This window comes from Anthonomus grandis, chromosome 2, assembly GCF_022605725.1.
Source record: "Anthonomus grandis grandis chromosome 2, icAntGran1.3, whole genome shotgun sequence".
NCBI lineage: Eukaryota > Metazoa > Arthropoda > Insecta > Coleoptera > Curculionidae > Anthonomus > Anthonomus grandis.
In genome coordinates this window covers 17194952-17213447 of record NC_065547.1, presented here as the reverse complement: position 1 = coordinate 17213447, position 18496 = coordinate 17194952, and the positions used below count along the sequence as shown (strand labels likewise).

The 18496-nt window shown below is 31.6% G+C and overlaps 2 protein-coding genes and 1 long non-coding RNA gene across 3 annotated transcripts in view; 2 read left to right on the top strand and 1 right to left on the bottom strand.

Moving 5' to 3' along the window:
• The window catches only part of LOC126750100 (uncharacterized), a 91036-nt gene that overhangs the window by 47827 nt on the left and 24713 nt on the right, over positions 1-18496 (bottom strand). The window contains exons 3-6 of the mRNA XM_050459604.1: positions 13993-14284; positions 13818-13936; positions 13282-13529; positions 13024-13224 (exon numbers count right to left, since the gene is read on the bottom strand). Coding sequence (XP_050315561.1) covers positions 13024-13224; positions 13282-13529; positions 13818-13936; positions 13993-14284 — 860 coding nt within the window. The remainder of the gene's footprint in view (positions 1-13023; positions 13225-13281; positions 13530-13817; positions 13937-13992; positions 14285-18496) is intronic.
• Positions 5737-7878, top strand: LOC126733624 (piggyBac transposable element-derived protein 3-like). Its single transcript, XM_050437013.1, has 2 exons — positions 5737-5917; positions 5995-7878. Exon 2 carries the CDS (start codon positions 6072-6074, stop codon positions 7329-7331), a length of 1260 nt encoding a protein of 419 aa, XP_050292970.1. The 5' UTR covers positions 5737-5917; positions 5995-6071; the 3' UTR covers positions 7332-7878.
• Positions 10048-11093, top strand: LOC126733633 (uncharacterized). Its single transcript, XR_007659797.1, has 2 exons — positions 10048-10103; positions 10163-11093. It is a non-coding gene; the product is annotated as an uncharacterized LOC126733633 (long non-coding RNA).

The following is an 18496-nucleotide window of genomic DNA, read 5'->3' as shown; positions in this document are numbered from 1 at the left end:
CAATTTTCTAAAAGGCAAAAGGAAAGAGTCACATCAAAAGTAGTTTTTGCGAGTTGATCTATATATACCTTATTTACACAATGCAAATTCATGTTCCGTTCATAGAGTTATTCTAGAGCCTAAGCAATCTAATAATTTAAAAGTTTGTCTAATGATGCCTTTTTTAAATACATCAAATCCAGACAGGTGTGTTGCTTGACCCATTTAATTATTACATCTCTTTTCGGTTACAATAAAAAATAATAAGCGTAACAGGTTTTAATAAAAAATCACAGATTTCGGTTTAGGATAATTTACTGGGTGCGTTAGTTATTTCGTGATTAGTGGGTTATTGATTCCTGCAAGCAGCTGTATAAGAATTGACGTTAAATCAATTTTAAGGATTCTGATTAAGCATGGCCATACAGAACTGCCAACTGATACAAGAACTCCTCTTTATACCCCTAACAAGAAAAACTAACTATGTAAAAAATTATTACATTTTTGTATAAAACGGCTTAAAAATATATGCTTAAATAAATCACAAGTAGAAAGTATTTCAAGCTATATAACTTTACTAGATCCTTCAATTCCAAAGCAGTTTAAGAGAAAACCAAGGCATTTAACTAAGGTAGATAGGTGAAAGGAATCTGAAATTAGATTTTTTCTTTTATATAAGATCCCTGGCTTTAAAAGACAATATGCCATTTGATGTCTATTAATTTTTTAATATATTTTTTTTGTTATATTTTGATAAGAAACTTATCAACTATCATTCCTGTATACCGAGTCCATTAAGAATCAAATAATAAAGTCTATATACAAAGAATCATTTATAAAGAAAATATTGAAAAAGGATAGTTATGCAGGGAGTTTTTTTTTAATATAGCATATAATTGCGTATAGGACATTATACACGAATACAGTTAGTACAGTATACAAAAATAACATATAAAGTGCAAGAGATCTATTAGAATCTTTGATGATGCCGCACTAAATAATCCGTGCGCCTATGTTGTATTTATTGTCGCAGGATATACATGTTTAAATGGCAAAAGTTATCTATGAAATCATTTTAAATATACGTAAAACCCTATGTTTTACGCTATTTTTTATGTTTCTTTCGAAAATGTCCATTTTTAGAAAGAAAATTATATCAAAAAATTGACCGCGGACTAAAATCCAAGCATCTTACAAAACATTTTAAATACTCCCAGCACTCACAGACTTCTCACCTCTTTTTAGCCAGTCTCTTAAACAAAGATAAAACACCTGTTCTGGCGATTCCTACTTTTAGCAAGTGATTGTGTATCTCTCTCTATCCCACTGATTTTGAGGATTACGGGGTCGTAGCCAGATAAATTTTTGGGCTGTTTTTTGTATTACTTTTGTCGTGTTTTTAAAGAGATCCTTAAGGATGGGCCTATCACCTTTAATAATTGGGAGATGGGTCATGTGAGATTATTATTTGATGGGTCTTGCCGGCTTTGCTTTTTACATGTGAAGTATGAAAGTGGAGAATTTAGAATTTGGCCTTTATTCGTTTAAATTTTTTGCAGATTTTACTGTGAGGAAGTGTGTTTCTTTTTGTTATTTGTGTTTATGGATTTATTTTGGTATTATACCTAAAGGCCTTAAAAGGTTTCGACCCTGGGAAAATAGGTAGGAAAATTTTGCAAATGAAGAGGAACAAACACTTTCCTCGGGCCATAAGCCTGCGGGCTTATGGAGACCGTGGGTGCACAAGAAAGACAATAATATTTGTGATGAAAACAATAAGAGTGATCTGGACAATGACTTAGACTCACCTAGTTCTGATACTTCATTTTCTAGTGTTGAGGTAGCAGAGGAACATATATTTGAAGAAAATTGAAGAATTTTGGGAGGAGGAAAGATATATTATTTAGATGAAACATGGTATCATACATTTATGATTTTTATTCACTGGGGAAAAGTCCCTTTTTGCCATAGTAAGAAAAACACATTTTTATTGATTATAGTTTAAAGTTTAGGTTTTTCAGCTTACTGCCCTGTTGTCCTTCAGCGACATAATAAAGACTACTTCTTCCTGCATTTTCTGGGAAAAAGTCCTTTTTTTGCCATAGTAAGAAAATCATATTTTTATTAATTAAACAAGTTTAAAATTTTATTTTTTACAGCTTACTGCCCCTGTTGTCCTTCAGCGACACATTAAGGACTGCTTCTTCCTGCATTCCCTGGGAAAAAGTCCCTTTTTGCCATAGTAAGAAAACTATATTTTTATTAACAAGTTTAAAGTTTTGTTTTTTTTTAGCTTACTGCCCTGTTGTCCTTCAGCGACACAATAAAGACTGCTTCTATCTCCATTCTCTGGGAAAAAAAACCCATTTTTGCTATGGTAAGAAAAATACTGTTTTTCTTAAGAAAACAAGTTTAAAATTTAGGTTTTTACAGTTTTTTGTCCATAATTTCTTAAAATAATTATAATTTCTTAAGTTTTACAGAGACACTATAAAACCAGTTTAATTTTTTTTTTACAGTTACTGCCACACTTGTTTTGTCCCAGAGAGGCAAGACTACTTCTTTCGTAAGTCACTACAAGAAAAAAGGATATTTTACATCTGAGTTGTAGTTATTTAAAAAAAAAATATTGTAAATTTATTATTAATTAAATTTAAAAAATTATTTCTCTTACTCGTTTATAATTTTTAAATCTATTTTAGTATACATATGCTTCAGTGCGAGATGAAGTTGGAATCCATAGCGGCAACAGAGAAACGTTTCCTTCCTTAATGGAAGGAACTCCGAACTGCTAAAGAAAAGAGGCAAAAAAAACAGAGTTTAGAAAATTGTATTAACTCTTTGGGCCAGATTCTAATGAGTGTAAATAGTAAGTAGTAATCCTCACTATAATTTTAGGATCCAGTATACTTAAAATGTAGTGTTTTGTATAAGATTTTTAGTTTTTAGTATCAGCATTTATTTTTGTTAATTTTCATCTAATCTCTCCTATTATGCACAATAATTAAATATGAGGCAAACAATCTAATAAATATTACATTCAGAATGCAAAGTGTGTGTTTTTTTATAAGTAAAACTTGTGTCTTTTACACGCATAAGATATAGACAGCTAAATGGTTTTTAATGTAAAAGTTTATTTAAAAAAATATACTTCCACTTTTCTGACTACATAATTATTTTTTATCAAAATATGTTGGTACTAAATATAGAGATGGGGTTTTCATGAGAAAGTTATTATAATAATATACCATAATATGTATAAATTAAAAAAAAACAATAATAAAGGACATTCAAAGTGGCAGACAAAATCCCCGTTACACCGAATAAAAATAAATCTCAATACCAAAAAAAAGGAAACATAAAATTTGAAGACAAACCAAAACATTTTACCCTTTTTGTGTCAAAAAGTAAATCTTTAATGGGCCTAAGTAATTTGTACCACCTATTCTCTCATCACTTATTATGAACACTCCCCTGGTGGCGCTAAAAACTAAACTTATTGAATTAACATTTTTGGTTAAACTGTTTTTACGTACTAAAATCTTATCTTTAAATTAAATATTATCTTGCTATCACCTATCCTGAATTTCTAGTTTTATAAAACCAACCCAAAAATTCAGAATAATAAAATTTTAAATACAAATAACTATTAAGGCCGAACCTGTGTAACTTTTCACGCTTGAGTGGCTGAGACTGAAGTCAGACGTCTAACAAAATAGTACATGAGCGTCTGTAATCAAATTTTATGAATAAAATGTATAAATTAAAAAAAAATATTTAAAATATTTATTTATTTAATGCAATGATTGAGTATCGCTTAGAATATTACTTTATGACTCTCAACATAAAATTTTGTGATTTAAGCATGCATGCCATGTGACAATACAAGCAACACCGGCACACGGACTATTCGCGGTACATCAAAGATTCTAATAGATCTTTGAACTGGACTTTACCTCTATATATTATGTATAAGACTATTTGCTTTAAATAAGGAAGCGGCTCTTGTCATCTACTTACTACCTGCAGCCATCGGATCTACCGTCATATTATTTTAGATAAATCCATATAATATTAGTACAGGGTCAAATTTTACAATACATCATATTATATATACCATGATATGCTATAAACACGTAAGAATTGTAGTATAAATTCTATTACAATTCCATCGATAAATCGATAAATCGAGGAAAATGCTCCTTATAAATAAAAAAAGTAATAATAATTATTAAAATATAATAAATCGATAAGTTCTCCTTATCTATTGTAGATCTATCATATATATAAAATTTAAAAAATAATATTTTGCCGAAACATATAGTAAATGTATGTATTCTTTAATAAGGAAAAATGTACTCTCGACAGATAGGACATTTTGCAGTCTATAGAACATTGCAGGTCTCCTCAATCCTCACATCAGAAACATACATATAATGCTTAAAAGATTCTATGTTTTATATTTGTTATATTCTCATTACAAAGTTTGGTCACCCGGGTAGTGACTCTAAGCATTGTTTTCAACATAAAATGGCTAGCATGCATTTCTGGGTATATCGTTTGGTCTCATTTCCTCTAAGTATTAACAGATTTAATAAAGAAAAACCAACAATTATCAGGTGTACTTAAGTCTGGTTGGTTAGTCGGGGAGGCCAAAGTTTATATGCACAGGAAGGACCAGTTTTTGGGGTATCATGCTTCAACGAACCATGTGTTATATAGTCGCCTTTTATGTCAATATAGTGTGTTATATGTCAAATCTCTGTCAAAATGTATGAATTCTATCCTAAATAAAGCCCAAACACCAAATTTCAACCCAATCGGATCAATAGCATAAAAGTTACGGTAGTCACGTGACCTAGAACTGAAATGTCAAATGTCTGTGAAAAATTAATATTTGCATCCTAAATAGACCCCAAACACCAAATTTCAACCCAATAGGATCAATAGCAAAAAAGTTATGGTAGTCACGTGACCCATAACTCAAATGTCAAATATCTGTGAAAATCTATTAATTGCATCTTAAATTCAAACCCTAAGTATCAAATTTCAAGTAAATCGGACAAATAGCAAAAAGTTTTGATATTAACGTGAACTTAAAACTCCATATTTTAAAAATTTAAAAAAAATTATTAATTGTATCCAAAATACACCCCAAATCCCAAATACCAATTTTTAATCAAATCAAACCAACAGTTTTGATTATCACGTAAGGTTCAAATTCAATATTTTAAAAATTTGTTTAAAATCAATAATTATATCCTAAAAAAAACCCAAATACCAAATTTCAATCCAATCGGACCAATAGCAAAATCGTTATGATGATGGTGACTCTAAAATCCATAATTTTTAAAATTAATGAAGTGTGTCCTAAACAAATCCAATATTCATAATTGTATATTTTCAAATAATTTTTATAATTTTTTTCCATATCCTATAACTCACTTAATATCAAAATTCTTAATTTTAATTTAAATAGATCAATACGATCCACGGTGTATAAATCCCATTATTTTTAAATGAATAAAAAGTGCGTTTTTGTGCCACCCGAATTGTCTTTTCATTGAATTTTCAAAATAATTATTGTGTGTTTTACGAATATTATATCGTTTATAATAAAAACATAATGTGTACTTATGGAAATACCAAAAATGGGTTGCCACTAAAAATGGGTTTTTATAAAATTCTTGGAATGTATTCAATGGTTCATCAATGCACCAATGGTTTTATTGGTGTAATAAACTATTAAATTTCGCCTACCTAGACCAATTTCAATATCTAAATGAAAAATGTGTTTCATCATTATTCGTTATAGTGTGTAAGAGTTTACATCTTTTGTGATAACTGTGCTAAAAAAATGTCTTTTCGAAAATTTTTAACTCAAAGTGAATTAGAAGACGCCTTGAAGTGGTTCTGAGCTTGGAAAATCAGGAAAATGGTATTTTATTTACTATAATAAAAATATAATAGCTCGATTATTGTTACATCAGCAAAAAATATTATTTTTACTTTTAGACACTATTGATGCTGTTTATATTTCACCTGATGTTGATATATTGACAGACGAAGAGGAGATTGATGATGATAATAACATGGTAGATAGTCAAAGGCCTAATGACATAGTTGGAACTTTTGAGCTACATGTTTCAGAGCAGCCAGAGTTGAATGAGAATGATACTGAAAATGAGGGCAAACGCATGAGAAACGAACAAGAGTGGGATCTCTCGGATGAAGAAACATTGGCTTCAAAAAGAAGAAAGTTTCTCGCTTCTGCAAGTATAAAAGCCATTTTACCGAAGTCGAAAAAAGGTCAGATAACGTTTACCCATGAACCTGTATCTACAGAATTTCAGTTTAGGGAAAATCTACAAAACCTTCTTTTTGGAAAGTCTCCCCTTGAGATGTTTTATTTGTTTTTTGATGACGATGTCGTAGAAATTTTGTTAAATTTTTCTGTAAAGTATGCTCATGATAACAATCGCCATGATTTTTTAATAACAAAACCTGAACTTTTAAATTTCATAGGCATTCTTTTATTTTCGGGATATCATTCTTTACCTAGAATTCAACATTATTGGTCAACGGATGAGGATAAAGGAATTGATCTAATAAAAAAATGCATGAGCAGGAATAGATTTCAACAAATAAAGCAACATTTGCACTTATCAGATAATTCTTTATTGGACAAGAAAGATAAATTTTTCAAAGTTAGGCCTTTTTTAGATTTACTCAATAAGAAAAATTTGCAGTTTGGAATTTTTGCTTTCAATCTTTCAATAGATGAACAAATGGTGCCATATTTTAGCCGACATCCTTGCAAAATGTTTATAAAGGGAAAGCTAGTGCGTTTTGGGTTCAAATTATGGTGCCTTTGTTCATCTAATGGATACCTTTTTTATTCTCTTCCGTATGCTGGAGCTCAAGATAAAAAACACTCAGAGCTAGGTTTGGGTGGTGATGTTGTTATGAGCTTACTGTCTGTAGTAGAAAAACCACAAAATCATCAAATCTTTTTTGACAACTTTTTTTCGTCTTTCAAACTTTTTGGTCACTTAAAACAAAATGGTTTTTTTGCAACAGGCACCATCCGTGACAATCGAACAAGTCGTTGTCCTTTATTGGATAATAAAAAAATGGAAAAAACTGAGCGGGGCGAATTTGATGCCTCTCACGATGCTAATTCAAAAATTTCTTTTATTCGTTGGAAAGACAATTCAGTTGTTACAGTTGGAAGTAATATTTATAATATAGAACCGCTCACCAGAGTAAAGCGTTATAATAAAAAACAACGAATAGAAACATTCAACAGCCTTATGCAATATCTCAATATAATAAGTTTATGGGTGGGGTAGATCTACACGACAATGACATTGCAAACTACCGATCCCAAATTTTGGGAAAGAAATGGTGGTGGCCGATATTTTGCAATGCATTGGATAGTTTGGTAGTAAATGCATGGAAGATATACAACTTGGTAAATGAAAATGAAATATCACAAGTAGATTTCAAGTCATATATAGCCCTACGTCTTCTAAAAACAGACGCTAATAGAGTTGTAAGGAACGTTGGTGCTAATATCGATGAATTGCGCTTCGATAACCAAGGCCACCTTAAGGTCTCTCATGCTCAGAAGCTGCGTCGTAGATGTAGAATATGTCATAGTCATTCAATATATATCTGTCCAAAGTGTAATGTTCATTTGCATACAGGTTGCTTTGTGAAATATCACCAAAAATAACTTAATTGTACCTACCAGTGGTTCGTTTACTCACCAGTAATAAAAGTTGTTTTTTTTTTAAAGTACACAAACAAATTTTGAAAACTAAAAGTATTTTGCAGCTCTCTATAAATATTTGTATTTAAATATAACTTTATTATTTAAAATAGTTAGGCCAAATGTTAAAAAAAATTGTTATTCGTTCCCAGTGGTTCGTTCACGCACCACCTTTTTTTTCCTAAAATTAACAAAAAAAATATTTTTTTTTTTTATAAAAATATGTTCTTTTATTCACATCAATAAATACTTTTTGCAAAAAGTTGTATTTTTTTTCTTATTTCCATCCTTGGTATTAAATGGGTTAACTTGCAACTTAACTTGCTTTTTCTGGCCGCAATACACAATTTCTCCAATTGATATGCACATATTCGGAAAGCCCAGAGTTTTTCTGATTATACGGTACCTTTAATTGACAGCTTACGATAATTTTTATGGAAAATTTAACGAAACTATGACACCCTTCCAAAAGAAAAACATGCCGAGATACTTGGTGTTGGCGGCCATATTGGATTATTTCACTCTTATGGTGACGTTTAACGTAAAAAAACGAACTGAGCATGAACTTGTTTGAGAAAAACGCAATTTTTCGGTACTTACAATAAAGCTGGAATTCTGAAATTTTAGTATGTGTTGTAAAACAAAATTTGGGATCTTATAGATAATATTTTATTTTGTAATAATATACAGGGACGCCGCAAATAAATAAAACACAAAAATCAAATATCTCAAAAACTATTAATGTTGGAAAAATTCTAATTACACGTAAATAATTGGCTCATAATAGTATTTAATACCTGAAAATATAAATGGTCCAGGTGACGCCACTAGAAAGTTATTAAATAAAATATGATTTTTGGGTTGGACCTTAATGAGAAAAGTTAATTATTTCTCGCCCTATATAAATCACAAAAATTTTATTTATATGGCATTTGAAAGAGAAATAATGAAGCTTTTTCTTTATATAAACTTTTTTCTCGAAATAAGTACCGTGAAAAATTCCAAAAAACTGAAAATGCCAGAACTCGTTGAAAAAATTTTTTTCAAAAAAAAGCTTAATGCAAATGTCATTTGTCCTATAGAACTAAGCATTTTCGCCAAACCACTTTTTTATTTAAATTATAGTTTACCCTCTGAAACAGTTTGAATTTTTTTACTCACTTTTATTTGCTTAGAATTACTCACCCTGTGTACGGATCTGGCCCAAAAAGCATAAGGCTCTTAAGTCCTCAAAATTTTAAGAATTTCAAGTCATTAAAAGGCTTTAAATTTGGGTTATGGGGGACAAAAGGAATTTTATCCATTTTTTTTTAGCAATTTTTGAATTTAACATGGTACCGCTTCCTTTGTGGGTACCGGAAAAAAAAACTGTTACAGATCCATAATTCTCAATGTGTTGAGAGATAACATGCCAAATTTCATCGTTTCGCTATCCATACAGCTAAAGATAAGAACTTTTATATATCAAAAAACACAAAAAGTAGCGTCTATATAAACAATTGCTAGGGTCCGTGATTATGACAGTAAGTTTATTGATAAGCTGATTAGAAGAAGAAAAAAAGTTAATTTATAAAGTTAAAAACTCTACCAGGTTTCAAAAAGATGAAAATAAATCAACTTTCGATGCAGTACCATATTATCCTATCTTGACGAGAGGCTTTGAGAGGTTTTTCAAAGACTTGGATCTAAGAAGGGTCTATCAAAGTTCGGCCAAGTTACGAAATCTTTTAAGAGATCCAAAAGGATAAAATAAAGACCAATGAAAAGTCCGGGACCTATGAGATTAATTGCAACGATTGTTATAAAAAATACATAGGACAAACCAGAAGATCAATAAATTTCAGATCTAAAATAGCTATTTATGTACCAAGGGCATTGTAAGGACGATAATGCCCGGAAGGTGGAAATAGTAGGTTTCCGCCTGATGGGCATTAGAGTCTAACAATGCCCGTGGTGCATACAATGCTTTATGTTTTACCTAAAAATTGATTTTTATGAACAAAAATAATTTTAATATTAATTAAAAAATAGGGTCTATCTGTACAGGTAGGTATACGTACATACCTACCTACAGAAATTTATCAAGTGACTTGCAGTGATTATTTAAGTTTGTTTGACTTTGATGTTTCTGTCAGTTAGTCCGTTGGCATTTTTTGTTTAAATATTTGCTTAAAATGGAAGAAATTCCACAAAATATAAGAGAAAAGGCCATAAAAGCGACCGAAAATCTTTTGCCACTTAAATCAAGGCAACAGTATGATCGGGAGTATGGCATATTTGGTATTTGGAAGAATGCCAACGCAATTGTTCAAATAACCGAACCGTTCTAATAGCATATTTTCAGGAACTGGTAAGTTATTGATTTTATTTTAATAGGTACATATGTTTAACAAATTTTAATATTTTTAGTCGGAAAAATACAGTCCGAACTCTCTCTGGACCAAGTATTCTACCTTAAGGTCTACGTTAATGGTCTATAAAAATATAGACATCTCGCAATACCATCGTCTCATATCTTTTTTAAAAGTTAAGTCGAAAGGATATGTCCCGAAGTAGTCTAAAGTTTTGGAAGGAGAACAAATAATAAAATTTATTAAGAAGGCTCCTGATGATATCTACTTGGTACACAAAGTCATATTGCTAATGGGTGTTTTTAGAGGTTTAAGACGAGATGAGTTGGTCAAAATGACCATTGATGATATTGAAGATAGAGGAACGGTCTTGGTTATACAGGTACCAGAAACTAAAACTTTAACTTCAAAACGTTTTACTATCATTGAAGAAGATTTAGGCGCTTTAAATTTAATAAAAAAGTATGCAGCATTAAGACCAGCTGGAATAAAGGAGTGAAAATTCTTTCTTACCTATAGAAAGAGTCGCTGTACAGGACAACCTGTTAGAAAAAATACCATAGGAAGTATCGCAACATTGAACGCAAAATTTTTAAAACTGGATAATGCAGAAGCTTATACCGGCCACTGTTTGCGTCGCACATCGTCAACTTTACTTGTTGAGGCAGGTGCTTCGTTTGAAATGCTTAAACAACATGGGAAATGGAAAAGCTCTTCAGTAGCTGAAGGATATATAGAAGAAAGTATTTCATCCAAAAATAAAGTAGCCAAAATGATTGCCAATTATTGCTAATAATTCCGAGGTTAATTCCGTATCGACTATTGAAAATTCTTTAATGGACAATTTACAAACTATACAAAATAGCGTTAGTGCTGCCACCTCTACCATCACAAAAAACACCGACCATTCTATAGTGGGATCAGCTATATTTTCCGGGACATTTCAGAATTGTAATTTTTATTTTGGAAATGAAGTTTAATTTTTAGTATTTAAAGAAGCATTATTTTTTGTATAAAATGGATGTTTATTCTTTATTATGAGAGAAATAAAATTGGATAAGCAATAAAATTTCCGGGCATTATCATAATGCCCGCTTATAATGCCCTAGGTGTGATAGCAGGTATTATTGCTACCATAATATATTCCGTTTCTAAGGTATTATAAATCAATAATAGATAGGTAGAACATAAAACATATAGCTTATGTGAAATATGGAAAAGTCAAGTTTGACTGAACATGTTTTAAATACTGGTCTCTTTGTAGGGATAGACAACTTAAAATTACTGAAACCAGTTAATAATAATAGAAAATTAGATGCAGAAGAAAGTTTAGCAGTATTCAGAAATCAAAAATAAATTCTTAACAGGGATAAAGGTCCAATCCCTTATAGTCAATTGGATAGTTTAGTTAGTATTTAAGATTTGTTCGGCTATGCTTCATTGCATTTTCCGCTCTATTATAGTTACACCTTTAGTATATATAAGGCCACTTGCAAGTAGTTTTAGTTTAGTTTTATTCTAACATCGTTAGAATCTTTGGGAGAAAGACCTAGAAAAAGTTTTTAGAAACACGTGTCGAGATTAAAATAAAGAGTTTTGGTTAGTGGTGAAACTCTCTCGTAATTTGAGTGTCACACCAAGGGTTCCTATCGATAATCGATCGATATTCCTATAGATAATCATATGTTCATCAACTTTAATTTAGAGTCAAATTAACGACTACAGAAGTTATAGATAATTTCATGTTAAAACCTAACAAAGCTTATTTTATAACTCTAAATTTAGTAGAAAAAAAGTTATCGAAAAAGAACTGTTAGCAGGTCTCTGCTGACGTGAAGCAAATTTTAATTGATGTCGTCAATATAAATAATATTAGAAGATCCTTATAGATAACCAGTTTATTTTCAACCTAAGTTATTAACTAATAATTCTATGTTAAATATTATGATAGATATGAATATTTTCCTGTAGTCACCTTGAAGATTTGACCTCGTCTTTGGAAACCACTGCCTAAAGCAAACGATATTTTTGAAACTGCTGCTTGGACTGCTTTAAGCTTTAAAACGTGTATGAAGAATATTATTCTGAATATTGTATTTTTTTATATTAAAAGTCTTGTAAGTTTATTAAATGTTGGATTTTAAAGATAGCGTCAATCAATGTCTCTTAATGAATAAACCATGTTATTAATCAGCAGTACTTAAAAATGGCGATATTTCTGAAATTATTACTTTGACTGGCTCGAACCCTAAACAAAATTTATAATGAATAATTTTTTGAATATCATGTTTTTTGTTTGATCATAAAAGTATGACCAATTTAGATTTTGGATTTTGAAATTAGTGGTCACTTTGAAGATCAGACGTCGTCAGTCACCATTACTTAAAAAACGCGGATTTTTACGTAATTTAAAGCCTTAAGAATCTTTCTAGAGAATATTCTTCTAAATTTCATACTTTTGGCTTTTTTTTTCTTCCATTAGTTTTTCTTATTTTGAACTTCAAATGCTAACCAAAAATATGCTACTGCCCATCAACGTATTCGATGAGAGGCTGAAATAATAGTAGTAATTTTTCTATTTATGAACCATATAATTATATTGCAAAACCTTATTTTAATATAAAATAACAATACATACGTAAATTTAAACAGCAAAATCCCTTAAAATCATCACCTAAACCTAATTTTGACATTTTTTAACACTTAGATTGATAAACTAAAAAAATAATCAGTCTATGAATAAAAATAGCCACAAATTTTCAAAAACTGATAATTTAATAACAATTTTTGAAAATCCTTTATTTTCTCTGGACGGATTACTGAAACCATTTTCACACAAGCAACCCATTAAGTAGGAACTTGATGTTTTCCATGTACTATAATATCACAGAAAAGAAAATCTCTACATTATTAAAATTCCAGGCTCATCGGCTGCCTTACACTATCCACCCTACACCTTTCTGCCCTCTGTCTCTTTAATACTAGTAAAATACAGGTCAAAGTCACAGTGGTAGCTAGCAGACATCCATACTTCAACCCCAGTTCAATATTTCTGATGGTAAACGTCAACATGTAAATCAGCTGCACCAAATCTGGGGTAAGTTCTTTGTCTTCTACACCCTACAGAGCATCAATGATTATTATTAAATATGGTCATTATTAAAAGAGTCTACTTACAAAATCAAACCACACCCATGGTAACACTTGATTGTTCTCATACTTGTCCAATGCTGATACCCCAAAACTCTTATGGACCTGCACATTGATCTGTAGCATAACCCTTCCACGCATCAGGTTTCCCCATTTGGGATGAATATCTGCAAATGTGTCGTTGATGTTGAAGTTTGATCTTAGTCCTGTCACACCATTCTTGATCTCAGGATCAGCGCCATGTAAGTGGGGCCAGGAAAAGAAGATCGGGACACCTGGAAAATCAGAGAAGGTTAATAGTTTTAGGAGATAAGCTATTTTATCTTACTGGATTCTCCAGAAACAGTCTTTAATAAATTGTTTTTTTTTCAGGAGCCAACTTTATTAAAACATCTCTTGCGAACATGTTGCGTCTATATAATAAATACGGCAACATTTTATTGTATACACAACCCAAAAAGAACACGTGTTTTCGATTGGTAAGCCACGCAAGCCACGACATTTAACGCATGCGCGTGTATTCGAGCAGCGTTGCCACTTTAAAAAGTTAAATAATTGCTTACCAAATGTGCATTGAGACGCATTAAACAACCCTTTAGGTGGGCACTGCCCAGTGGTTTTATCGCAGTAGCATTTGTTCTCTGGTGCTGAGCTGTTAAAGATATTAGGAGAAAGCCTATATCTAAAAGAAAAATTATTACGATTATGTGTCACGGCATATGAACACAATAGGTGTACCTATAAGCAGGAATCTTATTGTCCAATATCCGAGTTTCCTCAACGTATTTCAAAGGCATCTTCCGGCACATCTGTGGCATGAAGAATTCGATGTCCTTTTTCGTCCTGACGAGATCTTTCGGGTATATAATACCATCAGAAGCCTGAATGTTATTGCAGGAATCGCTGCCCCAGAAATCGAACTCGCTACGTCCGTTATATTTCTGAATTTGGCTTATTTTCGAAAAATCAAATGCGCCGGTGTGGATGGTGAATACGTCAGGTTGGACGCCTTGTTTAAGGGCAAGAACTCCTGAAAAAAAATCAGAATGAAATAAAATTATATTTGAAGATCTATATCTTCGGGAAGAGTCATGCCAGCAGAAGAAAGAATTACTTATGCATGGAAATCAAAGAAGATTTTTGTGAATTTCCAGAGCATAATGATAGTAATGGGATTAGACCCTTATCAGTTTTAAATTCCTGACTCACCAAATCACATCCCCAAAACTCTTTATAAAGCCATTATAAAAATGTTCTTGGTGATATACCAGAACAACTTACCAAAGTACATGTAGAAAAATTAATTTAGTAAATTTCCAGTGCATATTAATATTGAGCTTTTGACAATGTTTAAGCTCATCAACTTTATACTGAGAGTTTAGTAAAAAAAATGAATGTCTTAAGAAGGCTAGTAAAAAGTAATCTCTAAGTAAGCTTTCTAAGTAAATACTAGGTAAATTAGCTAGGTAAATTACCTCAGGAAGTTGGTAAAAATGAATTTTTAAAGACGGATTGTCGTAGCAGAAACGGAAGATTTTGAATAAATAATGTTGGATATGTCGTCTCAAATAGTATTTGGTCGATGAGGAGTGAAATGTGAAAAAAAGATTTAATAGCAGGAATCGTATGTAATGGACGATCACCATCTGATTGAGACCTAAAGGGAATTTTTGCATAGGGTAAAAATGATGGTAATGTTACATTTCCCCTAGTTATTTTATTTTGTGGTATTTGTACATATTTAAAACTGCTAAAACCGTTTATCTTTTCCAGGCAATTGAAGAAAAGAGCAAAAAATGCGATCTTAACCGCCTGTAAATTTTGTCTTTCTTCCTTTTCACGTAACTAGGTGCAAAACTTTTTGTTTCTTTTCCATTAAAATGGAGCTTTTCAGGCAATCGAAGAAGAATTTAAGAAATAAATTTCTGGAACATATTTTTTTATTAGTTTTTTAACTTCTTCGGGACCCCTGAGACTTATTGCTTTATTTTTTTCCAGCAGTTTTAGGGTTTTGGTAGGATTTGAGGTCATCTAAGAAGAATTAAATAGTTATATTATAAAGTTACATTTTTGTCACTTTCTTAAAAAACGATTTTAACTGCCTGAAAAATTTCCTGTTATTACTTTTCTTGGCCTTTGATGAATCTTGAAAAAAATACGCCTTATTTTTCCAGGTTTTTTGAAATACCTGAATATTTTTTTGCGTTTACAGATAATCTAGGCGTTTTACAAATATTCTAAGAAAAAAGTGATTTCTGCCTGAGTTTTTTTTCACTTATTTTCAAGATCTTTTTTTACTTTTTTTAGGAAACGACTTGCTTGGATAGTTGCATGCTGTTACTTTTCCAGATTTTTAAGCAATCGAGGAACAGTCTGAAAAAATTATCTTAACTACCTGGAAAATTTATTAATTTTCTTGGAATTCTAAGGTTCTTGAAAATTATTGGTCTTACTTTGAATCTACTGGAATGCTCTTACTTTTCCAGATTTTTGACGCGCTCGTTAAGGACTTAAGAAAAAAAACGATCTTAACCCATTTTTCTTAGGTTTGATATTTGCCTGATTTTTATCTCATTTTCGTAGACTTTTTTAGAAAACTACCTAAACTGACTAAAAATTTTTTATTCTTACATTTTTAAGAGTTTTAAGGTGTTTTCCAAGTAATATAAGATAAGTTTAAAAGCTTTTCGGTCACTTTTTTAGAAAATAATCTTAACCGAATCTCATCTAAACAATAGTTTGTATCAGATTTTTTAAGCGCTTTTTACGCAATTGAGGAAGAATTTAAAAACGATCTTTACTGCCTTGAAAATTTTCCGTTTTTTTTTTAGGCTTTTTGAAATACCTGAATTTACTTCTCTTAAGTTTCCTGAAAATGTCTTTTACTTAAAATTTTTAGCATCTAATGCTCCTGGAATTTTTTGTCTTACTTTTCCTGGCTTTTACAAACATCTGGATTTTCGTTCTCTTCATTTTCCAAGAGGTTCAAGGGGTTTTTCGGATTATCTCAGATAACCTTAATTTTAACCTGTTTTTTAGATAGTTGTAGTAAATTTCTGCATTTTTTGTCACCATTTTAAGCTTCTTAAGGGAAATTATTTCATCTAACTTTTCCAAGCTTCTTAATATATTTTTTGGGTAAAGAAGAATTTAGGAAATCTTCTCAATTCGTTGAAAAATGATTTTTGTTCTTAGTTCTCCAGGCCAATCTGGGCTAATCCAAAAAGCATTTAAATAGTGGTGTTCTCACATTTTTAGAAAATTATTGGCAAATTATTTTTTCTTACTTTTCCAGATTGTTAAGGCGCTCTTTAAAAAATCGAGCAAGAATTTAAAAAATAATCTTACCAATCTAGAAACGTTATCCTTGTTACTTTCTTTGGCCTTCTAAAGCTCCTGGAAATTTGTGGTCTTACCTTTACAGGCTTTTTAAGACGCCTGGAACTTTATCTTAGTTTTTCTGGTAATTTAAGAAACTGAATTTAAACAGTTGCCCTCATTAAATCAGATATATTTGGGAATTTTTTGTGTTATTTTGTTAGGCTTCTTAAGCTATTTTTTAGATAGGCAAAGAACAATTTAAAAATTATTACTTGGAAAAATCGTTGTTAATAGTTTTCTAAGGGTTTTTGATTTTCGAAACATTTTGACATGTTTTTTTTTTCAGAAAAAGAGAATTGAACAAATAGTTTTGCTAAACACCCTGGAATTTTTTTTTCTTAAAATCAACTACAGAAGAATTTACAACAAATGCGAAGAACAGATTATTAAAATTCTTAAGAAACAAATTCCTAATTCAGAAATGCATAGACGTCAACTGTAATGTACGCATGTCTAACCGAGTATGAAAAAGCATTAGATCGTGTTCAACATCATAAAAGGATTAATATTCAGGAAGAGACCGGCTTCCATGCTGAATCCGACAGCATGCTTAAGCCTTGATAGAGATCGAACGGAACAGGTGGAAATACAGGGTGTTTCAGAACTATGGGATCAAACTTCTAGGGGTTGTTCAGTGCAACAGAAGAATCCATTTGAGTATAGGAACCCATATCCGGAAAAGCGTCACTACGCCACTACGGCCCTAAGATGCGTTAAAATTTATAAAAAACATTAATTACCTAAATAGGATCTGGTGCATTTATTTTTACCTTTTGTACATGATACCATAATAACAATTGTTTAAAATCAACGCTTATCAATGTCAATTCTCAACGTCATGTTTAAAAATTTTAAAGCTTACAATTTTTAAACATTTATTGCTAATGAAAAACTTTACCAATCAAGAATTGGCGGATATGCATTTGGCATACGGAGCAACAAACTGCAATGCACGAGCAGCATCGTAGTTGTATCATGAACGTTATCCCGAACGACAGCATCCTGGATACAAAAAGTTTATTGCGGTTCTTCGGCGGCTCGCTGAGACAGGTATGTTTAAGACCAAGATGCATGATACTGGTGTTGCTCGAACCGTAAGAACAGTCGAATTTTTCGAAGTCGAAGAGGTGCTTTAGCGAGTTGCCGATGAACCATTAAATAGTACACGTGACGTCGCTAAGAATACGAATACGAGTAACGCTTCTGTCTGGCGGGTACTACACGAGCAACAACTCCATTCTTAACACAAGGTATTACTGCAGCCGATTATCATCCTAGAGTTCAATTTTGTCGATGGCTTCTGGATCACATCATTGCACAACTAAAGTTTTTACGATATGTTTTGTGAACCAATGAAGCCTCTTTCACAAGAGACGGTAGTTTTAATAGTAGGAATAGCCATATTTGGGACGAAGAAAATCCTTATGTAATTTTTCCAAGAAAACATCAGAATCGTTGATCTGACAACGTGTGGGCAGGCATTGTTGATGATTATTTAATTGGGCCATACCTTCTACCGGAACGGTTAACAGGACCTATTTATCTGCGTTTCTTGGAGGAAGTTCTCCCATAACTCCTTGAAAATGTTCCACTAAACGTTAGACAGCAAATGTGGTTTCAGCATGATGGAGCGCCGGCTCACTTTGCTGTACAAGTACGCAAGTATTTGGCTCAGCGGTTTGGGCACCGTTGGATTGCCAGAGGTGGAGCAGTTTCTTGGCCTCCTAGGTCACCCGATTTAACGTCGCTCGATTTTTTCTTGTGGGGACATGTAAAGTCTTTAGTCTACGAAACTCCAGTAGAATCAGAGCTAGACTTAATTGGACGAATAACAGCAGCATTTGAAATCATTTAAAACGAG